Source organism: Fukomys damarensis, unplaced genomic scaffold, assembly GCF_012274545.1.
Source record: "Fukomys damarensis isolate Sample0158 unplaced genomic scaffold, DMR_v1.0_HiC HiC_scaffold_16, whole genome shotgun sequence".
NCBI lineage: Eukaryota > Metazoa > Chordata > Mammalia > Rodentia > Bathyergidae > Fukomys > Fukomys damarensis.
The window spans coordinates 36,631,276-36,653,333 of NW_022900928.1; the positions used below are offsets into that span (position 1 = coordinate 36,631,276).

Consider the following 22,058-nt stretch of genomic DNA (forward strand, 5'->3'; position numbering starts at 1 on the left):
AATTATGAGTCACTTGAGCAAAAAAAAATTACATCTCATTCACTTTTGTATGACTAGTTCCTCAAATGGTATCAGGCCCAGATTTGGTCTGGAATTGTGTTTGACAAATAAGTAAATGAATTTCGAAGAACAGAAGTTAGTCAAGGACACTTTTGTTGCCGGTAGGCACAACTTTTCCAGTGAACCTGCTGCATGAGGATGTTTTGTCTTCTCAGGTAATCTTATCCTTTCTGCTATAAAGGCAATGAATGCTAACTTAACCTCCTAAAATGGTATCATTCACAGGCATATTTGCATTAAAAATGGAAGAACTCCAGTGAAAGTTCAAAGTTTAACCAAAAGCAAATGATTACCAATCATAACATCTCAAATATTTGTTTAGAGACACACTAGATACAATACACACACCACACACACACACACACACACACACACACATACACTCACTCAACTAACATTTATTAAGTTTCTGCTACACAGTGGTAGGTGGTGTGTCAATGTCAAAGACAGTCATAAACAAGAAAGAAGCTGGCCTCTGACCCAAGGAATTGGGGAGAGAATTTCAAAATCACATCACAAGGCCATGATTATTTGCAGCTATCAGAGTTCAATTTTCATAGGAACAGGAGAATTGACCCATCAGCAAGAATTCAAGTATGCCATGCAGCAAACTGCTCTTAATCTTCCCCCTTATTTTGAACAGTTCTCCACTTACCATGAGCATAAGAGGGGTTCTCTAATGTCTCCTGACCCCAGGGATAAGTTGAACAGCTGGACACTTACTTGCACAGAGAAAATACTTGAGCATAAGAGGGGTTCTCTAATGTCTCCTGACCCCAGGGATAAGTTGAACAGCTGGACACTTTTACTTGCACAGAGAAAATACAATATTTGATGGTGAGTGACTTTAGCAGCTTCTGAGATATATAAAATATTTAAAATTTTGGTGTCTTTAAAGATTTAAAAGATTATAATTATCAAATCTCACGATGAATAAATTCATTGATGGCTACAGGGAAATCATTTTCAATATGTGTGGTGGTCCCCAGTCTTCTTATTCCCTTCTTTCTCTCACTATCTACATCTAATCCATAAGCAAAGTCAACTCCTTCCCATCCAGTATGTGAGAGGTGGTTAAAAAATATGTTGAATGCTTAAATTCAAAGCAATTAGAGTAAAAGATGCAGAGTCAAGAACAATGGGTTAAGTGTGTTGAACGGGTGAGTATTTGGAGGGGAACCAATGGTAGTATGGCTTCCACTGTAATAAAATTTTAAACTTTTCAACTTTTAGAGTTGAACAGTTACCATGTTGATCAACTCTTTTACATCCTAATCCATCAGCCTCTTTTTATCTCTATTACTGCTACTGCAGCCTTCACCCAAGCCACCACCATTTCTACCCAAACATAGTAGTTCACAGGTTCTACTCCTATTGCTTATAATATTATCTAGGAAGTCAGGGGTTCTAGTTTAAACTTAAATGAGATGGTGTTGCTTATGTATTGTTAGGGTCTCCAAGGTCTTCCAGTCTTCCACTCTCATTTAAAATAAAATCCAAACCCCTTCCTATGTGCCTTAAGAAGCCCCAGCATCCTCTTATTTCTGTGTTTTTATTGTCTACCACTGTCCTCCTTTCCCTTCAGGCTCACTGGCTGACTTCAGTTTCCTAGGATATAGCTGGTCCATCCTCTCTTAGGGCACTTGAACTTACTGTTTCGTTGGCATTGGAAATCTCCTTTTCTGATCTTTACTTGGCTCGTCCCTTTTCATCATGAAGATCCAATTTTAGGAGTGGTCACTTTAGAGAAGAGTAATTTGATGACTTAATCCAAAGTAGCTGTCAGGCTCTCATATTCACTCTGCATCATTCTATGTATAGCACTTATTACTATGGGATATTTTGTACTATTTATTATATGTATAATTATTTTCTGCCCAGTAGATAAAAATGTAAGTTTCTCGGATTGGGAATATTGTCTGTTTATTATTTTAGTGGCAGTGTTTTGGGCAGTGTTGGGTCTATAGTAGATATAAAAAAAAAAAAACAAAAACGAAAACAAAAACAAAAAATCAGTCAAATGAATGAATTACTGAGGATAGGGTGAATGAATAATGGTTCTATATAGACAATTGAGCTTACAAAAATAAAATGTATAGAATCTTCCTATCCAAATTTGAATTCTGATAGCTTTAGCTCAAAGACCTCCTAAAAAGCAAACCCATAATCATGGGAATTATTTGGCACTTGCAAAAGTGGTTAGCAATTCTCTGTACAGAAGATAATGCTAAATTGCCTGAAGGTACTAATTTTCAAGGGTAGATTATTAAGGATGCTGTTTTCTGACCTTTTCTGAGCAACAATAATCAGCTGTTATTGTTTGTGTGATTTCATAATATCCACATGTCTCGTCCCTTCCTAAGCAAAATCACATTTCATAAAATAAATTGGAATTAGTTTTGTGGTAAAAATTTATGACATATGTTGAGAATAATGTTGACATTTTGTGATTTCATAAAATCTGAGCAAGTGCTCCCTGATTTAATGGTTGAACTGGTATTGGTAAATATCCACTCAGTCTCTTACTCATTTCTTAGCAATGGAGAAGTAATTCAGAGGCTTGGGGATGGTGGCTTGAGGATTAAGAGCATAAAATATTGGATGTGTAGGGAGGGGAGAGAAAAAGGAAAAGGAATTTTTTATTTTATTTATTTATTTATTTATTTTTTTGATACCGGGGATTGAACTCGGGTCCTTGTGTTTGCAAGGCAGGCCACCGAACCACTGAGCTAAATCCCTGGCCTGAAAGGGAATTTTTTTAAAAGAATTGAATTAAAAAATAGGAATAGAGCTTTTGCAATCTGGAAGGGAACAAGAGTTAGAGGGAGCAGGGAGGAATAGGAGGGGAAAGGGATGAAAAAAGAACCAACATGTGCTGTGTACACATACAAATTCCCCCACATAAGTGAGATCATGTATTCCAAGTAATAAAAATAAAATTAATAAAAAGAATGGGATCTTCACTCATGGATATCTTTTTGTTTTCAAGTTATCTGATTTCACTTCATCATTTTCTCTTTTGAAACACAGCCAAACCCGCTGCTATCAATGATTCATATTCTGCATAACTTCGTAAGTATCCACATGACTTCACTGTGGAGCAGGGCAGAGTAAGAATTTCACAGAAGACTGAGGCCATAGATGCAAGGCAGCAGGGGAAAGAGAGGCTTCCAGAAAATAAGAGAGCTAAAATAATAATCACATGTTGTCTTAGGAACCCAGTGACAACTGTAGTAACCTCTGACACTAACTTGTTTATCTAGCAGATCACTATTTTCAAAACACTTCCACAATATCTTCCCTTTCATTCTTAAAATCCACAAATACAGAAGGTAGATACTGCTACCTTCCCAAATGAAAGTGAGAGTTAAGATAAGTTAAGTAATATACTCAGATATCCACAGCAGGTAAGTAACAGAAACTGAAATTACATCCTGGTCTTTTTGCTTCTGGACTTGTTTATGGACTGTCTAGGATGTTGCCACTCGATCCCTTCTGTTATTGTCTGGCAAAATCTCAACTTTGAGCCCCACCCTTCACCTTCTTCAGTGTCTCTACCAAGCTCTTTTGCTACAAATTCATGATCTTCAAATGCTGACCTTTGCCCTGGCCAGCTTTTTCACCTGTTCCACAAAGGTAACCACCAAAATGAACCTTTCTTGTAACACTTCTGGCAAATAAATTTGATTCTCCTGAAAACAAAATGAAATCATCTCATAAGAAGTCTTTCAGTTTCTTATGCTAAATTTACATATCTCACCAAATGCAAACCTATGTTCTCTGTGCTCCTCTCTCTTCCTATCGTGATGGATCAAATGTCCCTTCTGACTCCAAAAGTCCGTCAATTCACATCCTTTTAAAGACCTCAATTGATGGTTTAATTCCTTTGTGTCCTTCAAACCTAGTCTCTGTGTAAGCCATCCTTTGGATATTCAAATACCTCGTGGTAGCTCCTGTCTTTCAGAAAACTCTCTCTTTGCTTACTATCCTCTTTCCGTGTCATGAAATCACACTTTTCAGCAGAGCCATCTGTACACATTCTCCCTGCTCTTTCCTTCATAATCTTTCTTTATTAAATTGTAATATGAATAAGTCCATCTAATAACACATTTTAGCAATTCTCAAAAAATTTTAACCTGAGTCCCTCACAAAGCATTTAAAAACAAAAATAGAAACAACATTCCTACAAAGTTCACCAGTCTCTTATCTTCTGTCACATCTGGTTCACTTTCTTTAATCTTTTTCTTGGTCCTTCTCACCTGTGAAGCCCAGATGCTCACTCTCTTCTTCACTCTTCTGTTTTCTATAACACTGCCCACTCCTGTTTTCCTTCTCAATGGTCTCCTCGATTTTTATTTCTGTTTTAGTTCTCCTCTAACATGTTGGTCTTGATAGATGGGGGGCAAACTGCTTCGTTTTGCACGTTTCAAATTGACATTGAATTTTTTCATCATAGATTTAAATACAGCAAAGGAAATAATTTCTTCCCCTCTGTGTAAGAGTGTTTTTTCACTCTTACATTACTATTTCAGATATATCCAGTGGGATGTAAATATATATTGATTTGTCGTCCATGCTCACAATATAAAATGTGAATAACAATTCCTTCAGTATTTAGACATTTTACATTATTTTTTTCCTTGAGCTAATGCTTCTTTTCTACTTCTTCCAGTTTTATCTTAGTATATTTTTATGTTAGAGCCTCTTATATCACCACACTAATATAATTATATGAAATAAAATACATGTTTAAATGTAGTCTTACTTTTTAAAAAAGTTTTCTATGACCATAAGACCCTAAATGTTTAAAAATTTCTCCAAGACTGAGTTATGATAATCACTAACACTGTATAATTGATCAATCTCATCAAAATATATTGTGAAAGTCAATTTATAAATTTAAAATAATAAAAATGCACTTGTATTAAGGATATTTTTTCTTAATGGGGCAAATAAAGCTTTTTAAATTTAGTTGATTTCATAGATTAACATAAAATTAGAATAAGAGACAGAATTCCTTTTTTAATATCTAGAGATATAAATGTCTAGAAATCTTGCTCACAAAAAGAAGTAGAAGGAATGGGAAGAGAACTTTGAATTCCTTCCAATTATAGGCCTCCAATCCTTTGATCTGTTGTTAAAAGTATTTTAATAATTAGCCAACACCTGCCTTTTGATGTTATTAAATGTAAAAAATTGGAAACCACATGACTTAATAGAAGGATTAATTACCCACTCATTGGAACCACTGAATCTCTCAATATGGGCAAAAACATTTCAGACTTTTTCTTTATATCTAGGGCATACTAGATTTAAAATAGGTAAGACATATACCTTTCTTTTGGAAAATGGGAGAATAGCAATTCTTAGTAGACAAGTGGAAAAGAAGTATCATCATAAAACCACAGGCTTCTTCCTGGGCAGGTTAAGTTGAAGATCTGGAAATTAAATCTGAACATGTATTCCTCTGAATATGCATTACTCAAATTAAAAATCTCTACTCCAACATAGCCACAATTGTAAAACAGTGCAGGACTTAGCACTAAATCCCCTTCTATTTTTATCCTATATTTCTCAAAGAATTCTCCTAATTCTCTTTGTTTTAAAGATTCAGGATTATTCCAAGCTAGATCTCTCAGAGTTTACAGTCTGTATATTCAAAGGCCTATTTTATATTTCCACTTGACTTCTTCATAGGAATCGTAAACTTATCATTGTCCAAAACATACCTATTAAACTGAGCTTCCAACGGCTCCTCTCCACAAATCTCTAACACTGACCATATTCTACAGCGCAGAGTCATCCTGTGATAATTCTACTAGATAGTGAATTCCACAAAAACAGAGAGAGTTCATGCTCAGCACTTGATAGGGGACAGAGACGGGGCAGAGAAGCACAGGTGATTTCTTTGAAAGAATACAGTACTATCCACTTTCACATCTCACTCCAAGTAATGATTAAGGTCCATCAAGTTTACCCATTAAGTATTTAAAAAAATTCACTAGTCCATGTTTGCAGTACATCATATCTGCATCCTTCTATGGAGTTGGTACATGGACATAACAAACCTCAATTCCTTTTCTTTCACCTCCCTCCACTTTCCCTACGTCTCTTAAATCTGTTTACTTTCTCATTGTTTTGGTCAACATCTTAGTCTAAAACACCATCACTCATCACTTAAATTACTGCAATAGTTTCTTAAACTGCTTTATCTTCAGGCACATTTGTAAGTCAAACCAGATGTCTACAGCAGTCAGAATAACTTTCATATAGGCAATAAGTTAATTCAGTCATTTTGCCCATTGATATAACCAAGGTTTCATGTTGCTTTTGGAAGGCAAAACACTACAACCTGGGAAGGGTGGTACCTGCCTGGAATGGCAGCACTCCAGCGGGCTGGGACAGGAGGATGACAAGTTTGAGCCCAGCCTGGAGAATTTAGCAATTTAGTGAGACTCTGTCTCAGAAAGAGAATATAAAAGATAAAGGAAACAAGGAGATGGATCTTTCGCAAGAGGGAAGGGGACTAAGGATGGAGGGAGGGAGGAGGGACAATAAGGGAAGGGGAAGTAAGAATAATTAAGATGTGTTACGCATATTTACTGCTTCCCCATGATGAATGTAATCATTACCCACACACACGTACTAATGAAAACTTTCAAAATTATTAACAAAACCCTAGAAACAGGGTTAGGGATATAGCTCAGGGTGAAGGCCTCAGTTCAGTCCCTCACAGAACAAGACAAAACAAAATACATATTTTGCACGCAAGGCTCTATGTGCTTGATCTCTCATCTTGTTTAATGATCGCCTCTCCCAAGGCTCTCTTTAAATATTTTAGATCAGGTCATGTGTTCACAGCCTTCCATTCTTCTCACAGACCTCCCTCCACCTCTAAGCTTCTCTTATGAGTATGCTTGACGGAGAGCTTTGGGAGGTGCAAATCCTGTGTATTCTTCCCTCTCTCTACTCTATCTCTAAGCATTCTAATGCCCACCAGAATTCTCCCTAAGTATGCACAGGGCTGACAGACAGCAAAAGTTGAGGAACAACATAGCAGAACTTATGTTCAGTTAACAAATATTTGCTTTATGCTGTATATTTGTCACAACACAAAGATTCTCAACTTCAGTCACAAATTACAGACGTACATAACAGTGACACAAGCTCACTCGGTCTCTTATCCACTGCACTGAAATCCTGAAATCACCTGCTCTCATTCCCCACAGCTAAGACTAACTTAGCTCCTTTCTGTTTTTAATTAATCTCTGCACACTGGATGCCTTGATCTGAATGTTGGAGAAGTGAGAATGAATTTATAGCATATACAGTGGCTCTGAACTCCCCAAAATGGCATGATAGGTTAATTAACAGAAATGAAGTTGTATAATATATGTGATCCAACAATAATATGTACCTGGGATAATGGTCATTAAAGAACTTACTCGTGTTTTAGACGATATTAAATGTTCAACACAGGAATGGAGAAAAGCCTAATAATTCATTATTCAATTTACTGTCTTATGAAAGGAACAGATGGTTTTTTATGTTCTACCTTCTCTTTAATAATTTGTTATTAAATTAGACTATAATAATTAAAGGAGTTAATCAAAGGAAAAAATAGGAGGGAAATTATACCAACATTTTAATTATTCATGGAATATTGTACATTATGAATTATGGCCATGATATTTGTGTGCTAAATATCAGACTAACATAACCAAAAATTATCTGGGCTACATTCACCTAACACCAGTCTTTCCCCAAATCAATCCTAGGTCACTAGAGGATGACTTACAAGTTGTCTTAGCCTTGTTGGTGGGGTAACAGTGATACTGAATGGTACCTCTCTAAAACCTGATTTTATCCAGTGAGTACTGTTCTGATTTAGTCAATTCTAATGTAAAAGAAAAATTCTGGTCTATATTATATAAGAAACTTTATTAAAGCCATGAACTCTCTATATATTCAATAGATCTATATTTTTATATATATTTCCCTCATTACACATTCTAGTTAACATTTAAAAGAACAAGGCTCCTAATGATCACCTCATGTAGAATCCCCAAGGCCCTGGTGATGTAATCACTTAGGATTTTCTCCTTCCATGGATATATGTTGGAATTGTTTCACCAAAAGATGGTAATGAACTCCAGGGGCTGGCTAAGTGGACCTCCTTCTCAACTGCATGTCCCCAGAGGTTAAATGTATAGGATGTATGAACAAGCCTATGATCAAAAATGGCCAAAGGGCAACTATTAGAAGTAAATGAAGCTGAACTGTGAAAAAAGAGATCGAAGAGGATATAAGAAAATGGAAAGATATCCCCTGTTCCTGGGTAGGAAAAATTAACATCGTGAAAACGGCCATACTACCAAAACTATTATACAGATTCAATGCAATGCCAATTGAAATTCCAACAGAACTAGAAAAAAGAATCCAAAAATTCATTTGGAACCAGAAGAAACCTAGAATAGCAAAAGCCATCCTAGGCAACAGACACATAGCGGCAGGTATAACAATTCCCAATTTGAAACTACACTACAAAGCCACTGTGACAAAACAGCATGGTAATGGCAAAGAAACAGACCTGAGGATCAGTGGAACAGATTGGAAGATGCAAAAACAACTCCAGATGTACTCAGCTATCTCATCTTTGATAAAGGAGCTGACCATCCCCACTGGAGGAAGGATAGCTTCTTTAATAAATGCTGTTGGAAAAACTGGATCTCAACCTGCTGAAGATTAAAACTAGACCCTTATCTCTCACCATGCACTGAATTAAAATCCAAGTGGATTAAAGATCTAAATATTAAAACAGAAATACTAAACTTGCTGGAAGATAAGTTAGGCAGAACTCTGGAAGACATTGGCATAGGAAAGACTTTATGAACAACTCCTCAGTAGCACGGGAACTAGCACAAAGAATCAACAACTGGGATCTCATCTTATTAAAAAGCTTCTGCACTGAAAAAGAAACCATCAACAGAACTAAGAGACAACCTACAATGTGGGAAAAAAATTTTACCAGCTGCTCCTCAGACAAAGGACTATTATCTAGAATATATAAAGAACTCAAAACAATCAGCCCCCCAAAATATAAACACCCAATTCGAAACTGGGCATCTGAAATGAGCACACATTTCTCAGACAAAGAAGTAAAAGCAGCAAGTAAATATATGAAAAAATGTTCCACATCAGTGGTCATTCAAGAGATGCAGATGAAAACAACACTGAGATTCCACCTCACCCCAGGAAGAATGGCTGCTATCAAGAAATCACACAATAACAAATGTTGGCATGGTTGTGGGGAGAAAGGAACCCTTCTCCATTGTTGGTGGGAATGCAGACTGGTGCAACCACTATGGAAGTCAATATGGAGATACCTCAAAGAACTAGGATTAGAGGTTCCATTTGACCCAGTCATCCCTCTGCTGGGTATCTTTCCAAAAGAATTAAACAAATCATATCACAGCGATATATGCACACTCATGCTCATAGCAGCACAGTTTGTAATAGCCAAAACTTGGAAATAGCCCATTTGCCCATCAGTTGGAGATTGGATAAAGAAGATGTGGTTTTTCTATAAAATGAAATACTACTCAGCCATGAAGAATGAGAAATTAGATTTATTCATAGGAAAATGGATATATATTGAGGATATACTCCTAAGTGAAATAAATAAGTCACACATGTGTAAGTACCAAATAGTTTCTCTGGTGTGAAAAGCTATAATAGAACATAAGATCCTAGTGAGATAATTGACAATGTGAAATAGGAAGAAAGGGGCTAAAGATGTAGAGAAAATGGGAAGGGTAGGAGAAAGGGAATAAGGGAAAAAATAGAAGAAAATGAAAAAATGGAAATAAAGTATTTGTAAGTGGGGAGGGGAGGAGGGGGTGAAGGGAGGGCAGGGACAAGGGGGAAAAATGAGAGCCAAGACCTGTCATATAGAGATACAAGATCCCGATGATGAATGTAACTGTACTGTATACCTAGAATGTACCAATAAACTCAATAATAATAATAAAAAAGAAGTAAATGAAGCTGGGGTGTGCAAGTTGTAGTGTCATAGGCATGGAGTCAGAGCGCCTCACAGTAAAGGAAGGAGCTGTAGCTAGGAAAAGAAGGGTGTGAGGAGGGGCCTGAGATCTCCCCTTGATGTCCTAAAATTTTGTGAAGTAGAACTCTCAGGAGTTTAACAAATCTAATTTCTACAGGGGCTTTCCAATTTCAGCTTCCTCTGGGAACCTAAAGGATCCTGTGTTTTCTGAGGTGGAGGCGAGGGTAGGAGCTGGAGAGAGAGGAGGATACCCTGTGAAGAAAGATTGCTTGGTTTGAAGGCCCGCAGGTGATATATGAGAGGTCTTTCTACCATTGCTACTATTTTTCAAATGTCAGGGTGGGCCTGCAGCTTCCCCTCTTTGACCTCAGTGAATGATTATGTAGTGATAATGACTCTCTTTAACCACATTTCAGTCTCGCTCCTCTCAGCCCCTTTCCTAGCAGGCTTTGACCTTGGGCTTCAGTGTCTACCCTTGCCAGCCCTGCTTTGCTCAGTTTTAGCAAGAATCCTGCTAAGGCAGTTTAGAGAGAATTTCCTACCCTTCTTATTTGATAACCCTGGCCTGCCTTTAGCAATAATCCTGTCAGGTCCATTTAGCAAGAATCTCTCTTTACCCCTGATATTTCTTCTTAGTAGTTTTCTTCTTACTGAATTTGATCCTGTTTCTTTTTTATAAATCCCCACTTCCCCAGGTTGTCTTTAGAATTGAGCTCTTTTCTGTATCAACTCTCCCTTCCCTTGCTGCAGCAGTTACTGAAAAAAGAAAAATCCTATTCTGCCAGCTTAACTACCGCTCCACTCTGCTTTCGTTTTTGGCAGGATCTCTACCACCTTTGCGATTTTGGCATCTGACTGGTAAACCAATTTGCAGTGACCTGATGCTAGCATATTATAGCATATTAGCATATTATGGTATTTTCTAAATAATTATATAGTGGCTTAGGAAAACCAAGTCTTGAAAATAACTAGGACTACCTCTGAATTAGAAATGTGCAGATAATCTGAGTGTCTTTTTCCCCTTCCCCCTACCATTTTGTTTTGATCTAGATCCCAAATAGATATTTGCTATAATCAAGATCAAATGTTTCAGAATTTGAGAATGACAAGATGTTTTCTTGAGAGACTGTCAGAAATAAAACAAATCTCTTATTTGCTTTTAGAGTCGCAATCAGTTCTTTTGTATAAAAATATAAGGAGGAGTGGATCTTCTCAGAACTACAGACTCAAAGAGTTGATGTTTTGGTTATGGCAACAGCATTCCGAACTTTTCAAGCTGTCCCAAACTGTCAGAATAGGGTTTTTTGTTTTGTTTTGTTTTGTTTTTGGTACCAGGGATTGAACTCAGGATCTTGCACTTGCAAGGCAGATGGTGGCACCACTGAGCTAAATCCCCAGCCCCTAAGATATGCTTTTAAAACTAGAAATTTCCAAAGATCTTTTACTGTGCTTATTTTATGGATAAAGATGCTAAGGTCGAGGAGGTTCTGTAACCTTCCCAGGGTCTCACAGCTAGTTAGTGGCAGAGGTCCTGAGATCTCTTGCTTTTATTAGAGCAGTTCAGTGATTCTAGTTGGCCTTCAATTTGAGCTTGAATTTTAGGTCTAGACCTACAAAGAATGCCAGAAATTGCTCTCTACTCATGGGAGTGAGAATTACATCCAAATTCATAGAGCCACATAAAACCAACCTTAGGTGATACAAACCATCACATCTATGTTTGATCAATCCTATCATTCCTTTATGAGGAATCAATATGTTATTCTTCTTTCCTGAGTGCAGCTGGGTAACCAGACCATAGAAAACACAGTCTGAATTAATGCTGAGTTTTAAAATGAGTCAGTAACTTATTTATAGCATTTGACAACAGAAATGTTGTTAGCAGATAATTTTTATGTAGTATTGATATTTTAGCAACTGGGATATAAGGTCAAATATCTGCTTGCATCATAAGACATAGAAGCTTGGTATAATATTCACTGTCTTAAAGGTTACTTGCACCACACAGACATGGAGCCCCAGACCAAAGATGTCCTCTACTTAGTGAATGGATTCAAGAACTTGGTGAAGAGCTTCAAGAACTTCAATTAATTACATGAGTATCCTTAAGTAGATAAGGATATCACACCTTGTGTGCTTTTGAAATCAGGTGGGGAAAGTCTCTCAGATTGGTAAGTAGAAAATGCAACATTTTTGTAACAGCTTTAGTGAAATATAATTCACATACTTTACAATTTGTTCTTTTACCGTTTATAACTGGGTGATTTTTTTTAGTATACCCACAGAGTTGTGTAATCAGTACTATCTAATTTCAGAACATGTTCGTCACACCCAAAAGAAACCTCACATCCATTTCCAGCCTTAGCAACCACTAAACTATTTTCTATCTAAGAGGATTTCTCTATTTCAGCATTTCATGTAGATAAAACTGTACAATATTGGCCTTTTGTATCTGGCTTAACTTAGTATAATGTTTTCAGGGTTCATCAATGTTGCAGGACTTGTCAAGATTTCTATGGATATATAATATTCCATTGTACAGATAGAGCATAATTTGTATATCAGTTTATCTATTGATGGGCATTCGAATTTTCTTTCCATTTTTGACTGTTGACAATTTTGCTACAGACACAAACGTACAAATATTAGCATGGACATATGTTTTTAAAGATTTTGGGTACATATCTAGAACTATGATAATTCTTCTCAGCTATTTAATGGACTTTTTTTCCAAGTGGTTACACCACTTACATTCTCACTAGCAATGCTGAGGACATTTGTTCATATCCTTGCTAACACTTATTATCCATCTTTCTGATTTTAACTATCCTACTGTATGTACATTAATATTGAGTTATTGTTTGGATTTGTAGTTCTCTAATGAATGATGATGTTGAGTAACTTTTTATGTGTGCACTGGCCATTTGTATTTAACTTCTTTGAAAAAAATGTGTACTCAATTATGTGATAAATTGAATAATGCCTCCCCTTATCTTCAAGATCCTGTGTTGATGTTTTGCTCATGGTAATAGCATTCTGAACTATTTAAAAATAGTTAAAGTTTAGACTGTATATGACAAACAAGACATCCCAAGTGTAATTAAATTAAGGATATGAAGATGGAGAGATTTCCCTGGATTATTTGGACTTGTCCAATGTAATCAAAAGTCCTTGTAAGAAGGAGCAGTGGAGTTGGAGTCAGAGAAGAGACATGAAGGGGAAAGTGAAGGTTGATCATTTATGAGCCACAGTATGCAGGTAGCCTTTAGAAGCTGGGAAAAGTGAATGAAATAAATTCTTTTGTAGAGTTTTGAAGCTATTGTGCCAACATCTAGAGTTTATCTCAGTGACTCTGATACTAGACTCTGACCTCCAAAACTAAAGATAATAAATTTGTGTTACTTTAAGTCACATGTTTGTGGTAATTTGTTACAGCAGTAATAGACAACTAATACAAAATATTTCTACTTTTAAACTGTGTTGTATTTTTATTGTTGAGTTATAGAACTTCTTTATATATTCTGGATATGTCGTTTACCAGACATTATTTGCAAGTACTTCTCTATTTGGGGTTGTCAACTTTCTTCTGGTATCTTTTTAAAGCAGAAATATTTTTAGATGAAGTCTAATTTATATATCTTTTTTCCATGTTGTTTGTGCTTTCATTGTCATAAAGAAAGCACTGACTAATTCAAGATCAGAAAAATTTACTCATAAGTTTAAAGATTTTCACAGCTCAAGCTTATAATTTAGGGGTGTGATACACTTTAATTTAATTTTTGCATATGGTTGAAGGTAGAAGCCAACTTTATTCTTTTACATCTGGATATTCAGAAATTTCAAAACACGTTTCTGGGGAAACAAAACAAAGCAGGGTATATTCACCACAATAGTATTTCAGGTAAATAACACAAGGTTTTTTCTTATCAGAATACATGATAGTTGAGTAAAATAGCAAAATTCCTAGACATATCTTTTGGGCTCTGAAAGACTACTGACATTCTACCAGACATACAGCTGACATTGTTCTTTGTTGGAAATTTTCTTGTGTATTCCTAAATTGTTGAGGGGTTGTCATTGCCTGTCACCACAGAACCGCTTCATATGAGATTTTCTTCTTGTCCAAGTATGTTGGCAATACATTTAATGATGATAATACAAATCAGAGGGAAACCAAAGCAGAATGCACTGTTCCCTTTTCCCCATTTCATCTTCATGGGCAGAAGCGGAAGGAAATAAACCATGACAACGAGTCCACTCAGATCGCAACTACTTATCTTTCTAAGGAGAGTGCTGGTGCCATTCACACTGGTCTTCTTATTTAGAGAAATAGTTGGGCTTATGTCCTGATTTGGTCCAAAAGAACAATGAAAAACATGTTTACATAGCATAAAAGCACTAAAAGTCTCTGACTTTGAGTGGAAAATTTGGCATGATCACAATCCCATGAATACCATAACAGTTATGGAACAGTAGAAATTGGTTGGTCATGGTGATTCATGAGGTTTCCTTTTCAATTACTTAAACTCCTCAAAGTACAACAAGGAAAGGCACACTGAGAATTCAGTAGTTGAAGAATTTAGTAATCTTTTATGCTATTTGACTTATTGGACATCTTTTATTTCTTTAAATAATATGAAAGTGGCTTTTTAGAAGTTTTATATTGTGATGCCTGGAAGTTGCCCTTTTCCTTCTTGGTACTTCTCATTTGCACAGAAAAAATAAAAATAAATTTAGGACTATTGTCTCTAATTCCAACTTCTATGATGTTTTTACTTCCTGATGATTACCAATCTTTTGTCTTCTTTCTTTCCCTATTTCCTATTTCTTTCCATCTTCTTCCATTTTCTCATGTTCTTATCTGTAACTCATTGGTGAATCTAAACTTTAATGAAATGAGTTGTGAGTGGACAGTCAAAAGAATAATGCTGTTGCATATCTACAGGGAATGCATTCTTGAAATATCAGTCTTCAACTTTTCACCTTGTCAGTGTAGTCAAACCTCTCTATAATCAATACAACCCTTGTTTGAAGTGAATGCCTATGCTGTCTTGACTTTTATAAGGACAAAACCAACTTTACCTGTAAACAGAAGTAATAAATAGAGCAATGGCCTTAAAGAAAATAAAAGTCTTTTTTCATTTTATCCTAGAGTAGCAATGATCGTGTTGAGGGCTAGGAGATTAAACTGTGTCACTTATCAAGAAATTGGCAAGCAGCCACCTTTTCTGCTTTCTTCTATACTTTGCCTTTGTGCTGTGGATGGGTTTAATAAATGCAGTGTTGTGCAAAATGTCATCACTGCATTGCAGAGTGGAGGACATCGTGTGCTAGCTCTTCCTCAGGATGACATATAGCATTGGTCTGTGACAATCTAAGGCCTTCAAGCTACATGGAGGGAATTTTTGTGACTCAGGTACAGGGCAGAAATAAAAATCATTCTTCTAAACATGGAAATATATCTATTTTCCTTGAAAGGAAAACAATATTCTTTCCAAAAAGGTTTCTATTTTTAAAGATAAATAATGCTATCAAATTTTAACGGATACATTTAAAAAACAAAATATTAATGACTAGTAACATTTAAAAAAAGTTCTATCAAGTCAAATCAAGTTAACCAAGCAAATGCAAAAGAAGGAAAAAAAAAGCATATGCCATTGTTTATCTTAGAAAATAGTCCTAAATTATACGTCCAAGTACATAAATCTCTCATAGCATATTGTAAGACAGGCTTTCTCCAACATTATTGGTTAAAGTAAGGGATTATACAGGGATATGATTACTGAGGGTCACTTTATTAATTTTGCACACCCTAATGACCATTCCTGGATGCCAGACTTGTGGCTCAGGTTCAGCATTCTGCTACTTGTCTAGTTCTACAGGCAACTGAGTTGTTGGGGGTCTCACATTTCATACAGCTCCTCTACACTCACCCTTTCATATAATCTTTCTCATAGGTCCCTGATACATATACTCTTATTTCCAGTGTACCAATAAGGCAACTAGACAACAGCCAAATTAAAAAGAAGCCCAAAGTAACATAAGTATGAAGTAGAACTTGAAATCCAGACCCACTAACTCCAAGTGTTATGCTTATTTCCCCTTATATATCTTTTCTGTGACAACCACTGACACAGGAGCTCATGTTGGAGTCTGGTCTATTTAGGGAAAAAGTCACTTCTCACTTTGTGTCATAATCCTACAGTCTCCCTTTATTTTGGGTATAATTTAACATGCACAAGAAAGCTCTTCATGATCAGATCCAGGATTCTTAGAATTATGTATAAATTCATGGTCTGTTGGTGCCTAGAAAATCACTACAAATTTAGCATTTTAAAGGAACACCCATTTATATTTTTTAAATGGTTCTTAATTCTATGTCAGAATATGACAGAAAAAATAGGTGTGAACAGATAGAACACAAGGCTTAGGGAAAGAGGTAGAAAGTAAGAGGAGACTAAAGAAAGTGTGTAAGAGACGAGGGGAAAGGGAACAGAAAAGAAAGAAAAACAGAAGAAAGGGAAGATAGGTTATTGGGGGGCAGTTAAGGAGGAAAGGTAAAATTTATGGAGCATCTACTGTATGTCTGACATAGCTAAGGAATTAAGTTCTCACTGAATCCTCAGAATAACTCATTAACATTGATTATTTTATCACCATTTTACAGATAAGAAAGTAGTGACTAAGAGTTTTTAATTTATATAAGGACAATTATATTAGTACATAGACATTAGAACCTATGTCTTTCCAGAATTTTTTATTATGTTTTGCTCCCATGCCTTCGTGAACTAATAGTGAGATTAAGAAGTACTTCCCAGACTTTTACTAATCTATCCTCACACTGAAGATACGATTCCTTTCACACTGAGACAAAACTTAGATTGGCTTAGCTGGGGCCTGAGCATTACATATAAGGCTGTAAATCACAACACATCAACTTAATGGATTAAGAACACCTAGTAGATTAGTGGAGTGCAGTTTTGGGTGTGTCTGTGGTTGACAGAAACAGAGCCCAGCAAACTGAGAGGCTCACCCCAGATACTTGTAGCTTGGATGAAATAAGAAAGGGGAGAGAGGAAGTATGCCTGCTTCTGAAGGGTTCTAGTCTTTCCGGTCACGTTGGACACTGGTCTACATTTTCCTCGGCCCTTCAATACAGACTCATAGTTGTAACTCTACAGAGAATTTCCAGGCCTTTGGTCTTTGGACTGGTGCTATATCCTCAATCCCTTTTGCCCTGGAGCTTTCATCCTCTTGGGCCGAGAAGCTGCTGGATCCTCTGGCTGTCCAGCATGCAGTTGGCCATTGTTAATTCTTCTATCTCTGATCCTATAAAACCTACCTAATATATCTCCTTACGTAATTATGCATATATTTTGTTTTGATTTCATTCCCCCTAGAGAACTCTAACTAGTATACTATGTATATATGCTAATTTAAAACGTTCACTATTTGAGTCAACATACCTGGATTCTAGCTAATGTAGATCTCCAAATGCATTATGCCTCAGGGTATCATTCTTCTGAGACTCAGTATTTCCTCTGTATCATTGGCTCTGGGCTAGATCAACTACCAAGTTCTTAAAATTTGTACTTAATGTTGTGATGCCAAATTTTCAACTAAAAGTTATTCTTGAATGGTTAGATGTCCCTAAGCCATTCAAGTACATGGCAGAAAGCAGTAATGAGGGGGGAGTCTTAGCAGTACTATCAAGGACCTATCAAAATAAAGTAAAGATTCAACAGCTGCTCTCATATAGCCAAAAAGTTATAATGTGGAATGGAAAGTAAGTGTATGTTATTGCTTCAGTTAGGGCCATTGTACAGAAATTTGCAATTTTAATTGTACAACCCTAGCAGGTGGTCTGCATATCCAGGAAACAGAACTGAAGTCAGAATAAAGTCAGAATATAGGAAATTGTGACTATGTGGAAAATTCATAACGCCCCCTATAATACAAGCTTAATCAATGCTAACTCTCATGATTACTGTCTTTACAACTGTCAAATGAAACATCCAGGACAGCAGAAGTTTCTTTTGTCTTTACATACATAAGATTGTCCATCCATGTTTGCCAAAAAAGATTGGTGACATTCTCAGAGATGTTATTTTTTTTTTTAATTGTAGAAGAAGCATGTAATGTCAAATCTGTTCTATCCTGAACCTAAGCCAGCATTTGTTAAGGGATGGAGAATCCTCTGTATGCAGGTAAAGAGAGTGGCTTGAAATGATGACCACATTCCATCCATTTCTGAATTATACTGTAACAAGTTGATTTCTAAACTTTAAAAGTGGAATTTCTATAAAAATGGTTCGGCATTAGCGAATATACTCCCCTTTCTGACTATTTGGAACTTGCATTTCCAAATAGCATGGGTGTCTTTTCTTATTGACAGGAGATACACATGTACCTGGAAAACCCAACGTGACTCACCTCAGTGAGCTGCAAATTTACAGCTCCTAACAATAATCACTGTATCACAAGTGGATCGAGAACGAGTGCGTGTGAGTGCTTCCTAGGAAAAACGCCAAACTAGATTATTCTTGCTTTATGAAAACACAGAGTAAAGCAGGGCTGTGCAGTCTACATTTCTGTCACTTGGGTCACACTCCTCAATGCAACTCCAGGAAAGCTCAAGTCATTGTAACTTACGGGATTTGGTCGTGTTCTCTGACACAGCCACCTCTTGCCCAAAAGGACTTCCATTCTTCTGAGCCCTGTTCTCCACTAGGGCCTCAAACATTAAGCACTGTTAGTGCAGTTAGAGCACTAAATAGGCTCTTTAAGCAGTTTTAAGAACCCTGCTGAGCCTGTTTAGGTACAGCCCTCATACTACCATTGTTATCTCATCAGTTTCCTCACACTCCACCCTCAGTGTCTCATCACCATGGCTTGTCTTCAGTCAGAATCTTATCAAGTCCTTTTAATTACAATCCCATTTATTCTTTTTTTTTTTTTTGGTATCGGGGATCGAACTCGGGACCTTGCTCTTGTGAGGCAGGTGGCAGAAACACTGTGCTAAATCCCCGGCCTTCCCATTTATTCTTGATATTTTCTCCTAGTCATTCTCTGCCCACTGACCCTGACCCCTTCACTTGGCTATCCGTGCCTACTTGTTCTTACACTTAAGAGTTATGCACTCTCTTTCCCTACTGCACACTCTCCTGTGTAGTACTCCTTCCTAAAGAAGGTTTTTTGCTTAGAGTCTTTATTGAGTGTCATGAGAGTAGCTTCTTTAACATATCTTACCTATGCCCCTGTAAATGTATCCTCCTTTCCTTTCTCTTCTTATTTATATTCGTTCAAACTCATCCACTGGGCAAAACTTTATTGAGCCATAGGTCTCCACATATAGATGTATCTCCTTGGTCTAATGATATTTTAAATCCAGCAGGAGTGTTAAAATGGCATTAGGTGTATATCACTCTCCCTAAGGGATATCTGATAATTTTTGAACCCCAAGGTTTTGAGCCTTTCAGCTAATGTTTTAAATCTCTGATAGCATTTTATATTATTTACTAACTGGCTCATGGGGGTGATTCTTATTTTCCCAAATTTCTCTAGGTGTTTTTAGAGAGAGGAGAATGTCTCAAGCAGATGTTACTGTGTTACCAAGCAGTATCTGGTTCTACTCCACCCACTTAAACTCACCATGACCATGTATTTTTTTTTTTTTTTTTTTTTTTTTTTAGTTTTTTGAAACAAGGTCTCAAAATACTCCTTATAGTGTTATGGTTTAGGTCTAGGTGTCCCCACAAAGCCTCGTGCAGGCATAGGTGAATTTTTCAGAGGTGGCTGAATCCAGAGTGTGTGATATTGGGATTAAAGGAGTGTGATTACTAAACCGGTACACTGATTGGCTTGGTACTGCCCTAATCCTGGTAATCTGGATAAGATAAGAGGGGCAGAAAAAGGGTGTTAAGTTTCCCTTGTTGCCTTTGCTATTGTGTGGGTGCCATGAACTGCTTCTTCTCTGTGATGCCCTTCTGCTATGTTTGACTCTTCTTTGGAGCCAGCCAATTATGGGCTGAAACCTCTACAAACTGTCAGCCAAGCAAACCTTTTCCCTTTTAACTTTGGGTGTCAGATATTTTGTCTCAGCTGACTAACACAAGGGTATTGTTTCTATATTTTATATGTGTTCTTTAATTCATATAATTATTCTTCCAAAGAAGACTGAAGGTCCCACAAGAACAAGAGATATGTTCATATCCCCTCCGCCTGTTCCAATGTCACATTTTGGAGATGTCAACAAACACAAATTAAATACTAGTTGAAATTCAGTAAATAGCAAGAAATCTGCAAAGTCAATAGAGAATACTTGCTTTGACAACCTTCTCCTTCAAGCTCAGAAGTTTTGCATAACTATTATTTTTGAAAGATACAAATGTATCTCATTGACACAGCAGATCAGTTCGCCAAATAATTCCAATGTTTCAGATCTTTACCTGAGTCTGCCATCCTCTGCTGCAGCACCTCCTGGTATAATCTTCGTAATAAATATGCCAGGATCATCTCCAATGTGGGGATTATCTGTCCCCCCAGCAATACTGAACCCCAGGCCAGAATTCCCCTGTAGAAACAATAAGCAGATATTAAATGATGTGGTTGTCATCTAAAGCCTAGTTCCTCTTGCACTTTGTGTTATCATGTTACTACTCAAATGGAAACGTTATCAGGTGATGACAGTCTCGTGTGCAAAGTCATAAAGTACACAATCTGCAGACCAAGGGAGTTCAGGAAAAATTACTCCTTTGTTCCTGTATTTTAAGAATTCAAGAGTAATTACATTTTCCTCTAAGAATGCTTACTCCTTTGTTCCTGTATTTTAAGAATTCAAGAGTAATTATTTTTTCCTCTAAGAATGCCTTCTTTATGCAGTAATTAAAATGATCACCATGAATTAGGAAATAAAGGCTTACAAATGATGTCACATGGGAAAAACACAGTCCTTAGAGTGTCAGCTGTAAAAACAGTACAGTCACATAAAAAAAAAATAATTGAAAGAAACAAGTTAGTTGAAAATATTTCACCTGTTAGAAAACTGCAATTTGGGTGTTTTCACTTTATTATCTCTAATTTTGTGTTTCTAATATGGATTGCCCATCAAACAAATGTGTTCCTACGTAATATAACATAAATTGACCTGGGGCCTCTTCTAGAATCATAATACAAGCAAAATATTTTCAATAACAAACAGGCTTTCATTTTCAGTGGCAATAAACAAGGCATACAATAATTTGCTCTGTTAATCTGAATAGTTTATATTCCAATAAACCTTTCTTACCTCTGTATACTATAGTAATTGATATCCAATATACACATATTCTTCCAAAATTTGCATTTAAGACATACTGAGTCCTCTCAAAATTCACATATCATCTTATTTTTTACTTACATATTGTCTTTTCATCTGCAACTCCATAGCTATATGTTTCCATGATTGTGTTCTGTTATTATTTTCAGTTCACATTATATTTCAAGCTCTTTCTCTACAGCTGGATAGTATTTATATTATGCACTATAGATTGCTAAATAATGTTTCATTAAAGTCATATGCAATTATTTAACTTTCTTCTGGATATTTAATTTTTTTATATATTCTTACAACAAATTTCACTTACAAAATTTATGATTACTTGATCAAGTTCCACTTTTGAGTAAAAGAGAAGACTAATAATGTAATAGTTAATCTTGAGAAGTTAATCAGGGTACTCAATTAGAAAAACTTCAATGTCAAGATAAAGTCAACTATAACTTGATAGTTATATACTGTAAATGTCAAGGCAATGTTTAGCAACTTTTAGTAAGTGAGTTAATAAAACGGAATTCTGGTGTATTACTTCAAAAATTAAATATTTATATTGAATGGTTAAAATTAATAATTCAGACACACCAACTAAAATTTGATGTCTTTATATTTCTGACTTGTTAA

General features: G+C 36.2%; 1 protein-coding gene across 1 annotated transcript in view; it reads right to left on the minus strand.

Annotated features, from left to right (window-relative positions):
* Dlg2 (discs large MAGUK scaffold protein 2) overlaps positions 1 to 22,058 on the minus strand; it is a 1,815,033-nt gene that overhangs the window by 452,238 nt on the left and 1,340,737 nt on the right. The window contains exon 9 of the mRNA XM_033763940.1: positions 20,572 to 20,696. Coding sequence (XP_033619831.1) covers positions 20,572 to 20,696 — 125 coding nt within the window. The remainder of the gene's footprint in view (positions 1 to 20,571; positions 20,697 to 22,058) is intronic.